The 21,010-nt window shown below is 39.3% G+C and overlaps 2 protein-coding genes across 3 annotated transcripts in view; one reads left to right on the forward strand and one right to left on the reverse strand.

Annotated features, from left to right (window-relative positions):
* Nucleotides 1–17,214, reverse strand: part of LOC120426682 (mucin-19) — a 31,216-nt gene extending 14,002 nt beyond the window's left edge. Inside the window, exons 1-2 of one of the 2 annotated variants that reach the window (XM_052706246.1) lie at nt 17,025–17,214; nt 6,586–7,292 (exon numbers count right to left, since the gene is read on the reverse strand). In XM_052706246.1, coding sequence (XP_052562206.1) covers nt 6,586–6,708 — 123 coding nt within the window. In that variant the 5' untranslated portion in view covers nt 6,709–7,292; nt 17,025–17,214. Of the gene's footprint in view, nt 1–6,585; nt 7,293–16,904 lie in introns of both variants that reach the window. The other variant, XM_039591457.1, reaches the window with a different exon arrangement.
* Nucleotides 17,215–19,924: 2,710 nt separating this feature from the next.
* LOC120426691 (esterase AAEL000016) lies at nt 19,925–20,978 on the forward strand. Its single transcript, XM_039591467.2, has 2 exons — nt 19,925–20,627; nt 20,692–20,978. The coding sequence occupies exons 1-2, from the start codon at nt 20,051–20,053 to the stop codon at nt 20,931–20,933; spliced, it is 819 nt and encodes a 272-aa protein (XP_039447401.1). The 5' UTR covers nt 19,925–20,050; the 3' UTR covers nt 20,934–20,978.
* Nucleotides 20,979–21,010: the final 32 nt, after the last annotated feature.

Consider the following 21,010-nt stretch of genomic DNA (forward strand, 5'->3'; position numbering starts at 1 on the left):
CAACAAAATATTTCAAACTCTCGGAACCGGGGAACCGAGACGAACCCGCGCGGACAACAGCTCATTATAGGCCATGTTGCATCTCTGCTTCTTGGTCCGAATTCCGAACTAATTTGTACACTTGGTTCCCCCATAGCCTCCGTGCCCACTGGGTTTATTACCTCTTGGGAAGTCTACTATATACGATCTTTCTTTTCTGCAGAAATTTAGGGTTAGATAAATATAGTTTCTCCTATTTTTTTGTGCTTGAAGTGTGATTTCTTTACAGTTAATGAGCGTCTTTTCAAATTATAGATAAGTTTTACAGCTCAGTTTGAAAAATAACTAGCAAATAGAGGATGACAATTCTAGAGCTTTGGAAGCACCCGCGAATCGAAAGTTGCAGCACTCCGTGCCATTGCAACCGATTAGAGCTGCTTAGGACGCAAATGAAAGGTGATTAGTTTGCCTTTCAAGGATTAATAATTTGAGATCCGGAAAACCAGCCAAACATTAAAAAAACGTAACTTAATCCACCTTTAGGTGGTTGGTGCCTTCCTCACATTCATAAAGTGAATACACTACACAGCCTCAAAAAAGTGTATAAATAACACTTACTTTATCAAAGTATTTGAGATCCGGCCTAAAAAAAGTGGAATAAAACACTTAAGTACTTATAACTTTTGATAGGGTTGTCAGATTTTCAATGTTTTGGACTCTTTGGAAAGATCTCTTGAGTGTCCATCCAAAGATAGGTCGCATGGTAGATCCGGACAACGTTTTCATCAAAATATCTGAGATCCGGCCTCAAAAAGGTGGATAAGTAGCACTTAAGTGCTTATAACTTTTGATAGGATTATCTGATCTTCAATGTTTTGGGCTCGTTGGAAAGGTCTTTTGATTACCCATCTAACAATGGGTCGCATTATGGACCCGGCCAACAATTTCATCGAAATATTTGAGATCCGGCTCTAAAATGTGTACAAATGACACTTAAGTGCTCATAACTTTTGATAGGGTTATCAGATCTACAATCTTTTGGGCTCATTAGAAAGGTCTTTGAAATACCTTTCTAAAAATGTATTATCAGACGGGTTTTCTTACAAAAACCACCCTTTTTACAATCTTTCAAACTTAAGCCAGAATCGTTTTTTGAGCATAACTTTTGAAGTACTTTACTAAACGTTATGTTATTAACTAGGGTCTTATGAGACCCCAAGACGAATCGAATGAGACCAAAACGGTCCAAATCGGTTCAGCTAGTCCGGAGATAATCGAGTGCATATTTTTCGGTGCACGGACTCACATCCAGACACACGCACAGACATTTGTTCAGAATTTGATTCTGAGTCGATAGGTATACATGAAGGTGGGTCTACGAGGTCGAATTAAGAAGTTCATTTTTCGAGTGATTTTGAAGCCTTTCCTCAGTAAGGTGATGGCGTTTGTCCTTATAATGGCGTTTTGACCGTGCTTGAACGAAGAGCCTATTTACCAAAATTTTCGTAATTAAAAAACGCTACCCCGGTACCCAAAAAAGTAAAGATCATCTCAAAATTTTTTAAGTTATCACAGTTTTTGTAAAAAAAAAGTTGATTTGGCGCGTCGAAAACTCAGTTTATTTTCAAAAAAATCATATCTTAGGAACGTACGGATCGACACCTCCAATTTTTAGATATGTTATGTGAAGTTTTCCGAGGAATCCGATGAAAATATTTTCAGACTTGGGCTCTTTGGTCCAGAAAGGGTCATACAGGTGGACAAAACCGATCGTTTTTAGGAGCCGCTCATTTTCGTTCGCTCATAAAAAAAGAGCGACTCTTTTGAACGGCACTTTCGCTCTTTTTAAATTTTTGTCAAATCCAAAAGGCTATTTTAAAAAAATAATGCGATTTTTAAAGTTGTTTTTATTGGAAACCATAAGTCCCTCAAACTTTAATGTTCGAATAATTGAATGGGACTCAAACTTAAATCTAGAATTTTGGAGAAATTTGCTCTTAGTTTTACGTAATTGCGTTTATTTCTGCCAAAATTGAACAAATCCAGATTTTTTTTTTTGAAAAGGTCCTATAAACTATTGTCTTTCATATGTTTAAAGCACTTATTAAAAAAAAAACTCTAGAAATGCGAATTATTATTATGCGAATTCTTTTTTAACATTCTGATTAAATCGATAAAGTCGATTAATCGATGCCTCTGTGCTCTCTTATGCTAACTAGATAAGAAAACCTGCAAGCTTAGTACCAGAGAGTACAGAGGCATCGAAATGTTAAAGTTTAATCGGGAAAGAGGATCTGTTTTTTCCCAAAATCTCGTCGGCTATTTTTTATATTTTGGTAAGACTTTCTAAGTTGAGTAATTTGAAATGTTCAGATTTAAATTTTAGTAATACTTTAATTTACGACCGGTTGTACAATGAAGTGTTTTTTTTTTTTCAATTTGTTTAGAAAATCATTCACTTTTGGAATTTCGAAGAAAACTAGGAAACTGAAAAATATGAGTTTGAAAACTTTTAAGTGGTGATCAAATATGAGCATCAACGCTTTTTTGAAAGACTCTATATATTAGGATGTAACAAAAAGTGACTTTTTGGCGGGCATTCAAGGGTTTGTTCCGGTGGGCATACTAAGCCCAAATCCAAAATATAGGCTTGATTGGACGTATCAGGAGCTGGCGCTTTGCATTTGAATTTTAAATGGGATTTAACCCGCAAAAAAAGATTTTTTCAAAAATGTCACTTTTTGAGGCATTTTGACCACTGAAGCGTTTATTTTCAACATCATTGGCGTGTAGGCCAGATCCTTGCGCATCCTTTTATATATAACATTGAAATTTGGAGCACCCTGGAGCTTGGTACAGACCTTCAAAGTTTGGCATTTTTTCGAAAAATTGGCCCCGGCAAAAAAGATTTGCGTCGCGCTTCGCGACGCCCTAGACGCCATTTAGGTTGGACAATTTTGGAATTAATTTTTTGATAAGCATTGATAAGTATGAAATGTATTTTCAATCCACAAAAACAAATTTGTGACTTCTGTTGGAATTTTTTTTTTTTTTTTTTTTTGGGAGGGTGATCCAGCCGCACATCGTTGATGTCGAAACCTCTAAACTGGGCCCTCGTCCTGTCACGTCCGTCAGTAGTCTTGTCGTACATTACAACTAGAACCAGATCTGCCAATGAATTAGTACACTTCGACCAAATAAACACTGACGCTGTATGGATCTGACTCTAGAATAAATGCACAGTTGTGTGTTATTCATAAGTCCAACTTATTCAATTATTCATTTAAGTCCAAATATTCATTTGCTAACTACTTTTGATTGAAAATCTAAATTTTAATCTAAAATCCTCTAAACTTAATGTTCAAAACTAAACGTTCCTTTAACTGTTGTAGTACTACTTCTATCAAAAAACAATAAAAATTTGTGAACTGATATACAAAAAGATTTGAAAAAGAAATGACCATTTACGTCAAAAGATCCGTAGTTCCTCGATTCGCAACAATGGTCGATACAACCATAATCCGAAAACCGTTAGTTCAACAGATCAACGAATTTTGTCCGATATCATTACATTATTGATTGATCGAGCTCTATGGACAGTTTGACATAAAAGAATGCCTAGTATTCTACATCAATCAATGTTTATTGACAGCATTACTCTAACTTAACAATTGCAACTAAATGTATCATCAAATAGATTTGGAAAAGATACAGATTTATTTTAAATGCTAATGCTAAGCAACAAATCAATTGTACTATCCTTAAGTCCCACCTAAATCCCACATTGTGATAGTGAAAAAGTCACAGAAGCAGCGGTGTCTTGTGCAATTGTGATATTTTCACTATCGGAGAACTACCTAGTTCACGAAGACAGCTTATCGGTCGACGCTTAAGCCCTGGGGCTGCGGCAAAGCGAGTTCTCGTAGCATGAAGTGGTGTCCATAGTGCTTATAAAAAAGAATGTATACCCAAATTTTAACTAATGCACTAGGATCAAATCATGCCCCTTGACTTTACAAGGCCCAGGGTACTCTATATATTAGGATGTAACAAAAAGTGACTTTTTGGCGGGCATTCAAGGGTTTGTTCCGGTGGGCATACTAAGCCCAAATCCAAAATACAGGCTTGATTGGACGTAACAGGAGCTGGCGCTTTGCATTTGAATTTTAAATGGGATTTTACCCGCAAAAAAAGATTTTTTTCAAAAATGTCACTTTTTGAGGCATTTTGACCACTGAAGCGTTTATTTTCAACATCATTGGCGTGTAGGCCAGATCCTTGCGCATCCTTTTATATATAACACTGAAATTTGGAGCACCCTGGAGCTTGGTACAGACCTTCAAAGTTTGGCATTTTTTCGAAAAATTTGCCCCGGCAAAAAAGATATGCGTCGCGCTTCGCGACGCCCTAGACGCCATTTAGGTTGGACAATTTTGGAATACATTTTTTGATAAGCATTGATAAGTATGAAATGTATTTTCAATCCACAAAAACAAATTTGTGACTACAATCTGTTGGAAATTCTATGTATTATATTTATAAACATAAAAATAGACACAAGTTTTCAAAATCATTCCATCTTGGAACGGTTCTTCAAAAGACTGGAGTTTGAAAAAAAGAACCGCGGCTCTTTTTTTCTGATCCATGGTTCGTTCGCTCTTTTTAGTGAACCGGCTCTTTGAGCATCTCGTTTTTTCCCTCCTCTAAAACGTCATTTTAAGTTTTCACCGGTCTAATTATTTCGGCTAAGGAACCCCCGTCCCCCAGAAAAAATGTTGAGCCCGATCGGAGAACTTTTTTTTTGGTTTATGCTTTTTTCAAATGGAATTGCTGTATATTGATAAGGTTATTGCAAAAATGAATTCAAAAATAAAATGCATTGAACACCCGTACATTTGTTTGCTTTAAAAAAATCTATGTTTGAACTTTTTTTTTTGTGTTAAAAAACTAGGGTATTCCTCGAAAAGTTCGACTGAAACCGCCATCTGAGAGCAATTACAATTGTTTCTTGTTGTTAACTTACATTTAGACATTACGAAATTTGTTAAAAACTACTTTTTGTGGCCAGTCGTTTTTTATTAATTTGCATGTTCTTAAAAACTTGGTTGAAAGAAACCCAAAACAATTACAAACCAATAGGGGCAGGGGGGGCAGAATGGACCAGAGGGGCAGAATGGGCCACCCTTGGTTTTGGGCTTTAGAATGGATTTAGACCAATTGTAAGGCAAGGGTCTTATAAAGGACGTCAAATAACTTCACCATACCGAAAACGACGTTCGAATCCATTGTATTTTTCGAATTATGAGCAAAAATGTAAATTTATTGACAAAACTACGCAAATGTTGCTTATTTCGAGGTTCTTAAATAAGCTTTCTGAAAAGTTGGATTGTTTGAAAAAGTTTGCTCAATGCTTATAACGTTACTAGATGTTACTACCAAGGTATACAAACAACAACGGAACCTTAAAATCATTTAGAGACTTGGTGGTGGAAGTGTTAAATTAAAATCCACTTGGGGGCAGAATGGACCACCCTTTTCCTGCCTTATAAAACTAATCAAAAGTTGCGAAATTTTAGCTAAATGGATTATTTCACTTCTGGTAGCTTCACAAATCACGTTTAATGCAAAATTAGTTGATTTTTTAGTTGTTTTGATGATTATTTGTAAAAATAGTCTCCTTTTTCAACATATTAACACTATTTTAAAAAAAATTGTTTTGATAAGTGACTATTTTTATTACAGTGGTCTAACTTCAAGGAAACTATGTTAGAAAGGTACCTTAAGTCATTTCTTATCTCCCTTCAACGTTGTATTAGACAAAATGGCTTGTTTTCTAAGGTGGCCCATTCTGCCCCACAGGGTGGCCCATTCTGCCCCGCACCCTAGAAAAGTAGTCGAAAAAACTTTTTTTTTAAAGTGGCTCAAAAACAGTTTTAAGCTAAAAAATTTCATCAACCAAGTATATAACATTGAAGGGAACATCCCAAAGCATAAGCCTACTACACTGAATTCATAAGTTTTCATGTTTTTCTATGGTTTTTGGCGCATTTTACTTAGGCGGGCCATTCTGCCCCCCCTCCCCCTACCAATTAACTATTGACACACAATTTCATCGGCAAGCAGCTGGCACGATTTACAATCAGCTATTTGCTTTTGCCAAGCATTGCATCTGCAGTTTCATCCATCGCGCGGCTAATAAATACATCGGCACGACGACGAACTAACGCAACAGAACCGTGGGAGGCATTTCTTAATCCTCCTCATTTGTTTAACTAGAGTATACGGACGATGTTGCGAGTGAGCAAACACATCAGGCCACAACTTCTCACCAATTACTTAAATATTAAGATCATTGGCTCGCGCGTGTTTGTATCATTGGCAGCCGTCACAGCGCTGTCGGTTAAATATCTACCTCATGCCAAGATTTTGAAGTCGTTGGTTGATTTAAGTTTTGAGATATCCTAAATATTGGGAAATCTTTGCTTTCAAATGTGTTAAGATTTCATTGCAAAGAACTCAAATCTACAAAGAAGGTAATGCTAAACTATTCGGGATTTCGCCTCCCACTCTGCTTCCACACTCGCGCAACAAAGAGCAAACTCTCACCTTTGCCAGCACAGATGGTCGCTTGCCGTCGCCGTTCAACCGCCGGAGCCAGGTGTTTTTGTGGATTTCTCGAAACAGTGCCGCACTGCTGCTGCTGCTCGTGCCGCCGCGTGGCTCCATCATTCTACGCGCCCTTTCAAATCGACACACTGTTCGAAATTCAACGGAATGGCACCGTTTCAACAACCAGCAGCAGCTGTTCCTCTACGATTCTTTTCACTGACAATCGACTACGATGATTACTGGTGGCACTTAACATCACTTCGCCACCACACATATCGCTTCATTTGCGCTGGCTTTTTAACACAATCTTACAATTTTCTCCCTAATGACATTAATCAGATGTGAACTTATGATGTGCACTTGATCTTCCTAAATTTAGCCAAACGAAACTAAACTATCACCCCAAAAGCTCTGTCGCCGACTGTGGCAACAGAGGTGATCGAACTCCACTTTTGGCCGTTCACATCCGCGCGCGCCCGTTTTGCTTCCCGCGGGAGGTTGTTCGGTATCGTTATATTTCTGTTTCCTTCCACAAAACCCCGACGACGACGGACGACTGTGTTTACACTCCGGTGGGCCACACTTCCTCTCTCGTGCGATTTAATATTTCTTCACAGCCAGTGTCGAACTCGCGTAAAGATGATCGCGCGCAGATTTTGGGCGGTGGTGCGTTTCTGCAATGCGGTCATCGGTGCGCGTCAAAACTGTTGAAGACACAAAAAGAGAAAAATAAGTAAAAATGGAATTTTAGAAATTGGTTAATTCAATACATCACATCGCACCGCATGGAGCCGCGCAAAGCTGAACGTCGTCATAAGTGGAGCGACGATGCAATTGGTTGAAAGGCCATAATTTTGTTTGAAACAGTTACGAGACCCGGGAGGGGACGGTCGGTGGTCGAATCGGTCAGGTGAGCGCGATTGAGTTTTTGGGATTTTCCCGGTGTGCGGTTTTGCGGTCCAAGGGAGGGCACATGTGAAATATAGTACTGTTATGGGGAGCAGTTATTCGACATCAAATCGAGTGTGATTAGTGATGTTTGCTTTCTGAACAGTTGAGCCACAGGTTTACCTTTTGATTTATGTATTTACAGTGGACTCTACTACAAAATCAGGTTATTTTAGAACGAAATATTCCAAGGTTGTTGTTGGAAGGAACTGAAAAATCCATCCGGAATCGAATAGTCGACGGTATTATATACTTGAGTGCTTGATTTTTAACATCGATTTGTTGAAGTCATAAAACATGTTCTCCAAAGTAGGGTATTCCTCCAAAAAAAAAGACCATAATCGATTATTTCAATATTCAATTTGTGTTTTATTAGAATTTAGCAGTTCTGTTCCAGGGTCTCAACAGCAGCTTCCGTTAGTATGCCTTGAGAATAAAAAAAATCCTTTAACCTCAATTATGCCCATGGTCGTATCGCTTGCTTAGAGCGACTCCCAGGCCTTTACTGCCCATGATCGCATAAATGTCCCATATGCATTTTCGTCACTTTTGAGTTATTGATGCAGTTTGGTTCAAAATCGTGTGCTCTTTCAAAAGAGCCTATAACATCCAGTACTTTGTTCTAGAAATCAGGAGGAAATCCAGTTTTTTCGTGAAAACTTAACACGTAGCCTTATGTGTGGGACAAACTTGTTTAGCGTTTTTCTCAGCTTGCTGTTTTTGCATATGGGACATTTATGCGAACATGGGCAGTTTACCTTTCACAACTACCAACTCCACGCGACACTTGCGCATCCTTGTTGTTGAAATTCGATTAAATTTGATCAAACGATCAGTTTTTCTAAGTAAGTTCAGCATCAACACTTCCCGTGCTCCTAATCCTTATTCCTCTCCCGGTGAATGGTGGAGATGGGAGCGGCCGGCAATGGATGGCTTTCATGGTGCTGCCTGTCCTGTTCTGGTAGAATTGGTTTTAATTCCCTTTAATCAATTTCTAAGCAACTTGGGCTGGACAATCATCTCATATACATGACGAAATCCTCCATGCGAATGCGAATGCGAATTTAGCAGTTCTGTTCCAGGATGTTACATTTGCAATTCAGAGATTTGGAGAACCTTTCAACTGAGATCAATTCATAAGCCTTTGCAGGGAGGGTACTTATTTCTACGTTTAGATTTTGCTAGCTGAGTGTTCTTTCAGGGAAAATAAATTTTGAGAAAAAACCCTAGATCTATGTTTGGCTTAAGAGCGAGTCCACGAACAGGGTGTTCTGAAAGGGCTCAAAAAAATGCAACAAAATGCAGGGAGAAGCATCCTAATTGGTTAAATCTAAAGGGAGTTATTGGCATTTTAGTGAAAATATAGCACAATTTTCAAACTCAAATAAAAAAGTGTTCCATCCAGATATCAACTCGGTTCGACCTGCAGCTTGCAGGGGAGATCCATCTGATCCATCTGACTACCATCTGAAACTGAGAACGCTTTGCGTAAGGCAGTTTAACATATTTAATAGACACTTTTTCTTTTAGTGATTTTTTTTTTTGTTGTAAATTTTTGCTTGGGGGAGCAAATTTTGCGGTGATAATTTCATCATGTTCGTGTTTCTGAGACAATTTCACAATAGAAACATGCACAAAAATGTTTATTTTCATCCATAGAAAATAGTGAAAATATGAACAAAATTCTGAATTCCATGATCAGGGTTGTTAAAATATCAAAATATCAGCTCTCAGCAACTACAATTATCCCGCCTGAGTAATCATGCCTCAAATACAACTGCTATTCTCTTATCATTGAAACTCTCAGCGCCGAACATAGCCGAACACGTTTCCGTGTTTACACACTCGCGATTGACATTTTCCTTTTCTCTCTCATTCCCGCTTCCACGATCATCCTACCGTAACAGCGTTTAACCACAAAAGCCGCCACAAAACCAATTTTGCAAACGTAGTTTAACGGGTCGTCATGCGTGGTCGGCTCCTAATCGCCATCTCGCGTTCTCTTATTGCAGTTTTCGGAGAGATTGAGAGACTCAGCGGTGAGAGCGCATAGTCGAGGAAAAGGGGAAGAGTGATAGAGAGAGAATAACATCGCTGAGAATCACAAGACACAAGAAGAGATCTCACAAGCTATAGTGACGGCCGCTATACTCTCGGATGTTTTAGGTGCAAAGATAATCAATTGATATTTTTTCAATCACTCATTTGCAACACTGGTCCATGATCATTCTTGCCTTACGAAACATTCGGCCTTTTGAAACGTTCTGCCTTCTGAGCGAAAGACAAAATTCGGCCTTTTGAGGCAATCCCCAAATTTCAAGGGAGATTTACCTAGAGACCCTAAATAGGGAGACTGGTCTAAGCTTGCTAAATCGATCTGGCAACGTATGTTTTGAGCTTGGCAACACTGATAAGTTTTGCTGGGAGTAAAGGCAAATGCTCGTTTGGATACGTCAAACTCGCGTCTGTTTGGGTACGTCAAATTCACTTCGTCCAGTCTCCCTATTTAGGATCTCTAGATTTACCTACCGGAATTCGATCCCTGAACCTTTTGCTTGTGATACAAAAGCCGCAACCACTATATATTAAGCCATGGAGCCAGTTGAGGTAACAGAACTCGAATTTGATGTTATTTTGAGAAAATAAAAAGCTAGAAAAACAGCTGTTTTAGCCTTGTTATTGCACAGTACACTCAAACCCCGATGGTTTGACACCAACTGTTGTCAAACGAACGGGGTCACGTTTTAGTTTGACACCCCTTTTACACGGAGTTCACACAAACTACCAAACGTTTGTTTTGATAGTGTGCGTGAGCGCCGTGTAAAAAGTGACAGTTCGTCATTTTTTAGTTTGACTTTGACCAACCAACGGGGTACAAACTAAAAAGTGTCAAACGAAAAAGTGACCAACCACCGGGGGTTGAGTGTATTTGGATATTTTTTATTGGTTTCGGCTAGAATAGACACAGAACAACAAATATAGTGCATTGCTTTCCAAATTTTATGCTTTTAAGTGCCCGAAAAACTGCTGTTTCTATTCAGACTGTAGTCCCGATTAGCCCCAGTTGACGGTATGGGTATAACATTGAAAATTGTAATCCAGTCCAGACTCGATTATCTGAAGTTTCGGTTATCCAAAGTTTGATTTTCCGAAGGTTTGTATGGGACTTCGAATAATCGAATCACAAACAAAATATTGTTTTGCATTGTTTTATTTTCTGAGCATGAGCATGAGCATGAGAGATCACCCATGGTTGCCCCTCCGTTGCTGAACAGAACCGTAATATCCTTTCAGCACTACTGATTTTAGGCTTCGACGATCTAGTGGTGTTTCCCTTATCAACAGCATGTATGAATGCGCTGAAAAGATAAAACACCATGATTGCTAAAGCTAGATCAGTTGCGAATAGGTAACAGTCATTGGCCACCAACGGCGCCCGCCATGTCAGTTTGTAGACCTCGATTTTAAGGGACGGGAATGTTAGTTAGCGCAGGTTGCTACTAGGGCAGCTGATTTACTCTGTGCTTACACCCCACGAGCGCCAGGAACCTGAAAATTTGTTAGTAGGGAAGGGTATTTGGTCAGGATTCATCATAGAAGATGATGATGCGACCCGAAATCATAGTGTTTGTTGAAAGTTATTATATATTATTCTCAAGGCAAGCAATCGGATGCTGCGGATGAGAAATTTCCCGTTTATCGGTTGTTAAATTTTAAATGAAATGGTTTAGTCTTAGACAGCCGGCTGTGGAAAGATAGAACCAAAATCATTTGTAATTAAAGAATGAAGGATTAAACAATGTAACTTTTAACTTGAGATGATTTTAAGAGTTTTAAATGATTGATGTTTAGTGAGGTACTGATTAACGATGCGAACGACGAGTTTCGATGTGTATCGAGCTGAAATGGTATGATAAGGTTATGTTGTTGTTGCGCACCGACGACGTCATCGGGACAGCCTGAGCCAGCCGCACCGTCACACCCACCCACGCACGCGAAAAAACGAAAAACACACCGACGGCTGACGCGAAAATTCTTGCGACCCTACGGAAAGGAATCGCAAATCTGACTCACTTTTGATTTGCGAAAACAAATTTAATATTAAATGAAAAAATATAAAAAAGCAATGTAAAGTCGAATCAACCGCTCGCGGCAAAGAGATAAAACCGATGATTACAATAAGGCTGACTGGATAATCAACAGAAACAAATGCGCCCGAATCGAAGCCGAACAAAAATAAACAACTTTTCGATTAGATCTAAACAATTGAAGATTACGACCAACCGGCGGTATGAAACGATAACGAGAAATTATTTAGCGGGAATTTCATTTTTGTTTCCTTCTATTTTTTTAAATATTTGAAATTGCATTTAATTCAATAATAACAAAAAAACTTCTTGCATTATTTTTTTATCCGTTCTGGCATCCCTGCGTTGGAAAACATGATTCTCTCTTTCTCTCTCTCATTCGTTCAAGCTTTACCAAGCACACACATACACACTGTCAATCGTAGGGCTACATGATAAGAATGCAAATAAGACTGATCTCACCCGAATTCCGCATTATCTTCAACCGTTACCCACGTGATCCTCGACGCATGGTCGAAAAGGCATTGGGAGAGCCGCCACTGCTGCGGACCAGCGCCAGAATCGCTGCTTCGCCTCGTGCTGACAAGCGGAGAGGGTGTGCCGCTCTCCCCACCCTTACACATAATTCCGAAGCCTTGTTGCACACAAGCACGACGAAGAGCGCGTGCCATCCGTGTTGACACTCGCACACACTGCCGTGCGCTCGAAGCGAACGCCGGGTTTCCACACTACAAACGCGCACCGGCTTCCGAAACCACATGCGAAGCATGATGGATCAGCACTTACATTCGGCCAAAGACTACTTCCGTTCAGCCTCCCCCGTAGACACAATTTTTAGCAAACACCAAGAAATGCCATTCATGCAAAATTCGGGTATCGCATTATCACATCTATACAACAGCTCAGCTCTTTTTTGCCCCCCCCCCCCCCCCACTCAGCACACTCACACTATCGCGACCACGCACGATGTAACCTGCTGTAACCTTCATGTCATCCCAAAACCACACACGCATACAGATAACCAGACGTATTCGGTTTCCTCCTTCGCCGACACCAATACATAAGCCGAACCGAACCGTGTAAGCCATATCAACATGGACAGGAAAACACTTGAGAAAACTCCGATTTATCCGAAATCAAACATAAGAAAACACAAAATTCTACCAGAAAACTGATCCACGGTTAGTCCCGGGCTGAATTATTAAAAAATGGAGCGCCTGGTTAAAACAAAACACCCAAATACACAGAAAGCACACGCGCGCGAGACACGACGAACCGCACTCGATGACAGCACAAACCGAACTCTGTTTTGCATTGTTTTATTTTCTTAATTTTAACATAAATTTTGAGTACTGTGACCCCATTTTAGTCAAATTTGAATTATTGATTGCCTGTTATCCGCGCACCACCAAACCGAAGTGCGCATCTCTTCTGTTGCGAAAAAATCTGTCTGCCTTCACAATATTCAATTACAAAATGCATTTTAAAATATTTCATCACCGCCATCTTGGATTTTAAAATTCTAAATCACTTTAAAGTAGTTTAGGAGTTAACATAAGCTTGAGAGTCAAAAATAAGACAACGAAACAAATGTGAAAAATTGTGTTTTCACAATTTTGCGTCTTTTATGCCCATTTTGTAAATCAGGAAAATCTGAGTATTTTCAAAAATATATGGTATTTTGTGGAAATTGGAGTTTAAAATCCTTGTTGCAAGTTTCGAAAATTATATTATGAGTTTTTTATTAATACAGTACCAAAATGGCCGAGATAATTCAGCATCTATACTAGAGTGGTTCAAATTTGACTGTTAAATTTCGATTGCAGCGCTGAATGCTGAATTGTATAGAGTTATCTACGTGCGCATGTATTGCGTGTACGTAAACGAAAAAGATTGAGGTTAAATTTTGTCCGGCCAGCAAAATCGAATGGTGGGCTAGTGTGTGTACGCGAAACGTCATAAAGCTCTATGGGTGTACTGAGCCTAAATTCCGAATACCTATGAACTCGATTAGGGGCAGGGGGGGCAGAATGGTCCGCCTAAGTAAAATGCGCCAAAAACCATAGAAAAACATGAAAACTTATGAATTCAGTGTAGTAGGCTTATGCTTTGGGATGTTCCCTTCAATGTTATATACTTGGTTGATGAAATTTTTTAGCTTAAAACTGTTTTTGAGCTACTTTAAAAAAAAAAGTTTTTTCGACTTTTTTTCCAGGGTGCGGGGCAGAATGGGCCACCCTGCGGGGCAGAATGGGCCACCTTAGAAAACAAGCCATTTTGTCTAATACAACGTTGAAGGGAGATAAGAAATGACTTAAGGTACCTTTCTTACATAGTTTCCATGAAGTTAGACCACTTTAATAAAAATAGTCACTTACCAAAACAAAGATTTTTGAAAATAGTGTTAATATGTTGAAAAATGACACTATTTTTACAAATAATTATCAAAACAACTAAAAAATCAACTAATGTTGCATTAAACGTGATTTGTGAAGCTACCAGGAGTGAAATTATCCATTTAATCCAAATTTCATAACTTTTGATTGTTTTTATAAGGCAGGATAAGGGTGGTCCATTCTGCCCCCAAGTGGATTTTAATTTAACACTTCCACCACCAAGTATCTAAATGATTTTAAGGTTCCGTTGTTGTGTGTATACCTTGGTAGTAACATCTTGTAACGTTATAAGCATTGAGCAAACTTTTTCAAAAAATCAAACTTTTCAGAAAGCTTATTTAAGAACCTCGAAATAAACAACATTTGCGTGGTTTTTCAATAAATTTACATTTTTGCTCATAATTCGAAAAATACAATGAATTCAAACGTTGTTTTCGGTATGGTGACGTTATTTGACGTCCTTTACAAGACCCTTGCCTTACAATTGGTCTAAATCCATTCTAAAGCCCAAAACCAAGGGTGGCCCATTCTGCCCCCCTGGTTCATTCTGCCCCCCCTGCCCCTAGACGAAAACACATTTTCCATACGGTTTTGTATACAGCAATTCCCCACGAAAACAGCATGATTCGAAAAAAAAGTTCTCCGATCGGGCTCAAAACTTCTGGGGGTTCCTTGGCCAAAATAATTAGACCCGTATTTTTTTGTTTGGCCATTAGGGTGACCTACGCCGTATTAGGTTGGTCCGAAAAATGGCCATTTTCGTAATTTTTCGCAAAAGCCACTTTTTTTAAAATCATATCTCCGCGTCATTCCGATTTTAGCTGTCTTAGACTCAACAGAAAGGTGATTAGTTTGGCTATTTGGGAAAAATAGTAAGAAGTTTCAAAATTTTAGTTTAACATTTGGAAAGGTCGCATTAAAACTTTAAATGCTGTTTTGGAAGTCTCGGGACCAAGGAGCCTATGTCTGAAAATATTTTTACCTGATTCCTCGGAATTTTTACATAACATATAAAAAAATAGTGAAGTTATGTTTTAAATTTTCTGAGATACGATTTTTTTAAAATAAAAACTGGGGTTTTCGACGTGCCACGCGCAAAAATGGGAAAATGACGAAAACGGCAAAAAATAGGACTTTTTTTTCACTAAAACTGCGATAAGGGACCATCCATAAACCACGTGGACACTTTTTTGGGAATCTCGAACCCCCCCCCCCCCCCCCTTCGTGGACAATTGTCCATACAAAAAAAAATCTTTTTTGAATGGAGCGTGGACAATCGCCATACCCCCCCCCCCCATAAAGTGTCCACGTGGTTTATGGATGGTCCCTAACTCGAAAATTTCAGCGATGACCTTATACATGTTAGGGACAAAAGTATATATAGGTCATCGCTGAAATTTTCAAGTTATCGCAGTTTTAGTGAAAAAAAGTCGATTTTTTGCCGTTTTCGTCATTTTCCCATTTTTGCGCGTGGCGCGTCGAAAACCCAGTTTTTATTTTTTTTAAATCGTATCTCAGAAAATTGAAAACATAACTTTACCATTTTTGGATTAAAGTAAAATTATCCGAGGAATCAGGTAAACATATTTTCAGACATAGGCTCTTTGGTCCCGACACCTTCAAAACAGCTTTTTAAGTTTTCATACGACCTTTTCAAGTGTTAAGCAAGATTTTTGAAACTTTTTACTATTTTTCCCAAATAGCCAAACTAATCACCTTTCTTTTGCGTCTGAGACAGCTAAAATCGGATTGAATGGCGCGGAGATATGATTTTTTGAAAAAAGTGGTTTTTGCTAAAAATGACGAAAATGGCCATTTGTCGGACCACCCTAACACGGCGTAGGTCACCCTAATGGCCAAAAAAAAAAAATACGGGTCTAATTATTTTGGCCAAGGAATGTTGTTTTCGTGGGGAATTGCTGTATAGTTGTCTGATGTTGATTTAAATCTTTAAAACAGTTTGTTATACAATCTTCAATAATCATCATTGCTCAGGATAAATAATGCACCCTTGAGCGGTTTGCATTCATTGATAATCTCTATTTAATAGCCATTACATGAAGTTATACCTTATTTTTAGAAAACTGTGATAAATTATATAGCAGATTGCTCAAGTTTATGTTTTTTCTTCTATGTTTTACCTGAAATTTACGTTTGTTAAAACATTATGATTTCTTAAATTTGTTGAGCCTTTTTAAGCTTTCAAAAATAAAAGAAAGTTTAATTAGCATACAACACGATCACGACACAAGGGTGCCCTGTTGAATCATCGCATTATTCCCCAGGTACGCACACCTTCATATGGCATAGCCATACTGGTCAAGTACGCAAATAGAAGCGATTTACCTTCAAACAACCCGTTTTAGAAACGGTGGCACCACCCCTTGTTTCTGATCCATTTCGCAGTCTGCGAAGGTGTTTGTAGGATAAACCATTCCGTCGCACTCTTATTCTTAGAGCCACTCATTCTGTTCTTCGTTGAGATGATAGAGGGGTGCTTGTAGATATGGGGAACTAGTTCAACCATTTTTGCATCCCTGACCTGACCGAGCAAACGTCCCCGCCAACAACAACGGATAGAAAGGTAAAAACACAAAGACCCCAAAATGTCAGAGCAAAGCAACCGGGGTGGGTTCGAGTTGTCTGGGAGATTGGGGCCGCCGGCCCGCCCCTCCATCTGCTGGTCTAAACCAAACCAGCAAAAAAAGAGAGTGTGGTTCTGACAAAACTGCTGCTGGCAGGCTCAACCTTCCTTCTCCATCCCGAAAAAGGGGCCGTTTTGTCCGCGGAGAGTGGGTGGTTGTGTGGGTGGGGGAGCATTAGGGAGACTGTTTGGTTGGGATTTGCAAATGTGTTTGTGTGTTTATTGCGCAAGTGTGCGTACCTTCGAGCCGAGATTCTTTCACTGAAAATATTTTATCCAACCAGCGAACGATTTCGCTTTTTCCGTCCAAATTTCTTCACAAATATCACCAAAAATGTACACTTTGAATTGGTAGCTTACTTTTGCACACACTAACGTTCAAGGATCACTTTAAAAACGTAACTAATATCCACTAAATTGTCACCCCTTTTTGATTTTGAGCAAGCAGCCAACGCGAAGCAGAAAAAAATGCAGCACAGCACACGCACACGTCACGGAAAGCACTCGCGCAGAAAACAAAACCGAACGGATCGAAAGCCACTGACAGACTGGCGAAAAGCATGAAGGAACCTCTCTTCTCTTCGGTGGCTTTATTTGAGAATGAAAGTGGAAGCGAGAGAAAAATATGAATATGAATTTGTGTGTTTGTGTTGGTGAGGTCGTGCACGCTTATTTTTAAAAGTTTAAAATAGAGGGAAAATCAAAAGTACACTCAAAGTCAGAAGTATCCCTCAAAAGGGTACTTTCAATCCTCAAAAAGGATACTTTCTATCCTTTTTTAAAGTTCACCCGGCGTCACCCTTTTAAAAGGGTATGTCAAATTCAGTACATTTTCGATACCCTTTTAAAGGGTGACGACGGGTGAACTTGAAAAAATGATACTTTTTACTTTGAGTGTACGTACGGGTAAAATTGTCTTTTGCAAGCAGAACATAACCAAAATTTTTGGCATCCTCAGCAAACGTCAAATGAATACAAATTGGGTATAAGGCTTTCTAGCCCCAGTGAAAAAAATATAGTTTAACCCAAAAATGATGAACTCCTCGTCACAGTGTCCTGATGCAAACAATGATCGAGCTGGAGCTGTCACAGCCCTGCGAAATATGTTTGCTGACATATCGGGCGGTGAGTCAAAAAAACCCAGCTAGAAGTCGCCTGACAAAAAACTTTTGCTAGAAAGAGATAGGAAATCTGATGCAAACAAACGTCCAGCTGTAATGTAAACATACTTTGAATGTGTTGGTAAATTTCTGACTAGAAAGCCTTATTAAAGCCCTATGTCAATTTTTATGTACAACGGTAAAACACACGGTTAAAAACCATTTCTGATCACTTTTTTTTCATTTTAATGCAAAAAAAAATATTGACAAGACAACTTTTTTTTCGATGAATCAACTATGGTCCCCTTGGAACGAGCTGTCAAGTCGACGGTAACATTTCAAAAGGCATCATGTACATTTTGACACTTTCTGGGTTATTGCATATTCTAAAAGTACTCCTAATAAGCTACCTCTCCACCAAAAATGGGCAAAAGTTACTTCGACGCCAACAAAAAGCAAAAAGCATCATGTGCAAACCATGCGTTTTGAGAAAAAACGCATTTGAATGTTGAGCATCCATTTTCAATTCCTATTTTAATATAAAAGCAAAATAAGATGTTCTAAAAATAACAAACGATGAAAAACGTTGCTTTTATTGATACTTGATCATCCAAATTCAATAAAACATTATTTCCGTCGTTTTATTTAAGAAAAACAAACATAACTTCTTTTGAAATCACCAACGTCTATATCACCCTGCTGTCATTGAGGGGGACGCTTTGTTATGATTCGTTTTTCTTCGCCGAATGTACATGGCGCTTTGTTCATGATGCTTTTTTTTCGTCACGAGGTTTATGTAGTCTTTTGTTTGACGGGTTGACAGGGACTGCTGATGGCAGAGATTTTGTTTATGTTGCTTTATTTAAAATCATGATTAAACAGACTTTACTGAAGTAACTTTTGCTCATTTTTGGAGGAGAGGTAGCTTATTAGGAGTACTTTTAGAATATGCAATAACCCAGAAAGTGTCAAAATGTACATGATGCCTTTTGAAATGTTACCGTCGACTTCAGTAAAGTCTGTTTAATCATGATTTTAAATAAAGTAACATAAACAAAATCTCTGCCATCAGCAGTCCCTGTTTATATAGCCCTGTCAACCTGTCAAACAAAAGACTACATATACCTCGTGAATCATAACAAAGCGTCCCCCTCAATGACAGCAGGGTGATATAGACGTTGGTGATTTCAAAAGAAGTTATGTTGGTTTTTCTCAAATAAAATTACGGAAATAATGTTTTATTGAATTTTGATGATCAAGTATCAATAAAAGCAACGTTTTTCATCGTTTGTTATTTTTAGAACATCTTATTTTGCTTTTATATTAAAATGGGAATTGAAAATGGATGCACAACATTCAAATGCGTTTTTCACAAAACGCATGGTTTGTACATGATGCTTTTTGAAATGTTGGCATCGAAGTAGGAGCTTTTCTGTCAAGAAGGACCGCGAGGATAATTTTTCAAAATTGATTTAAAATCCATTTTAAACTCTTTATGGTTGTATGACGTTTCGCATACGCACACTAGCGCACCATCTGATTTTGCTGGCCGGACGAAAATTAACCTCAATCTTTTTCGTGTACGTACACGCAATACATGCGCACGTAGAAACCTCTATACACGATTGCCAGAACCATTCTGGAGTGTTAGTGGCCACGGTTGCCACTTCCGGGTAACCTACTCTGTGGTTTGCATCTCCATCTAGTTGGTTTCCAAGTTTGTTTAATTGGGTCCTAAAATTAAGTTTAGATTGCTGATATTATTGTTCATAACGATAAAGCTTATTTTTCTGAGTAAAATTACCCTTTGTACGACCACAAAGAGTTTAAAATGGATTTTAAATCAATTTTGAAAAATTAACCTCGTGGTCCTTCTTGACAGAAAAGGTCCTACTTGACAGCTCGTTCCAAGGGGACCATAGTTGATCCATCGAAAAAAAGTTGTCTTGTCAATAACTTATTTTGCATAAAAATGAAAAAAAGTGATCAGAAATGGTTTTTAATCGTGTGTTTTACCGTTGTACATAAACATTAACATAGGGCTTTAGTACCCAATTTTAGACTTGAGCCTTTTAAAATTGTTTTGGCCGAAACTTTTATCTTTAAGTTTTTACCCAAAAATTGGTGAACTCGAGTAAGCGTGCAGCAACTTTGACATTTCTCCGCACGCCGCACGACCAGAATCAAAACAACTTATGCGTGCTCTCGGCTTTATCGTGGTGGGCAGAGTGATATTTTTGCAAAAAAAAATCGAGTAAATTCAGCGGCTAATTCAATTACAACACGATGGCGTCCGACGGAGATGGCAAATCCTCTTCCGGCAGCAGTGCGACTCAGAAATCTTCCGCTCCAGAACCGGCTTCGAAGCTGAAGGTGCTAGCCCTGCACGGATACCGGCAAAATGGGGACAGTTTCAAATCGAAACTCGGTTCGCTCCGGAAGTTTATCAACAAATACGCCGAACTGGTGTTCGTGACGGCCCCTCACGTTGCCCCACCGATGGAAGCCGGTGCGGAAGTCGATCCAACCCAGCGGAGCTGGTGGTTCAACAAGGACGACGGAACGTTCAAGGGCACCAACAAAAACGGTCCCGCGGTGGGCTTCGAGCAGAGTCTCAAGCTGGTTGAGAAGGTCTGGCGGGAGGAGCAGTGCTCCGGATTGCTGGGATTTTCGCAGGGAGCTTGTTTCGTGGGGTTGTTGTGTGATTTAAGTGCCCGAGGAATGACCTCGATCAAGCCGGAGTTTGCCGTTTTGTCGTCCGGCTTCCGGTCGGGCAGTCTGGTGCATCTGAACTACTACGAGAACAAGGTTCAGATACCTTCGCTGCACATCTTCGGCGAAACGGACGAAATTATTCCCAAGGGTGAGTTGAGTTCGAAAATTTCAAATTCTGTTCAACTTAACCAACATTTTATCTACCTTTGCAGAAATGAGCCAAGCCCTGCTCGGCACCTTTATCGATCCCCAGGTGCTGACCCATCCCGGGGGGCACTTTTTCCCCGCACAGGCCGTTCAGAAGCCGGCATACGTTGAGTTCTTCCGCGAGCGGTTGCAGTACCATCTGGAAGCGAAGGAAATCGAAAATGCGACCGCCGAAAATAGCATACTGCTGGACGAAAACGGCGCCGGCTGTAACGGGGCGGACAATGACGAAGAAGACTCGGATTAAGGTAGAAGCCGCGAGTGGAAATACAGTGGATCTTCCAGATTTGTAGTCCCGTTTGTTTTTTTTGTGATTGAAGAAAA

This window comes from Culex pipiens, chromosome 1 (genome assembly GCF_016801865.2).
Source record: "Culex pipiens pallens isolate TS chromosome 1, TS_CPP_V2, whole genome shotgun sequence".
Lineage (NCBI taxonomy): Eukaryota > Metazoa > Arthropoda > Insecta > Diptera > Culicidae > Culex > Culex pipiens.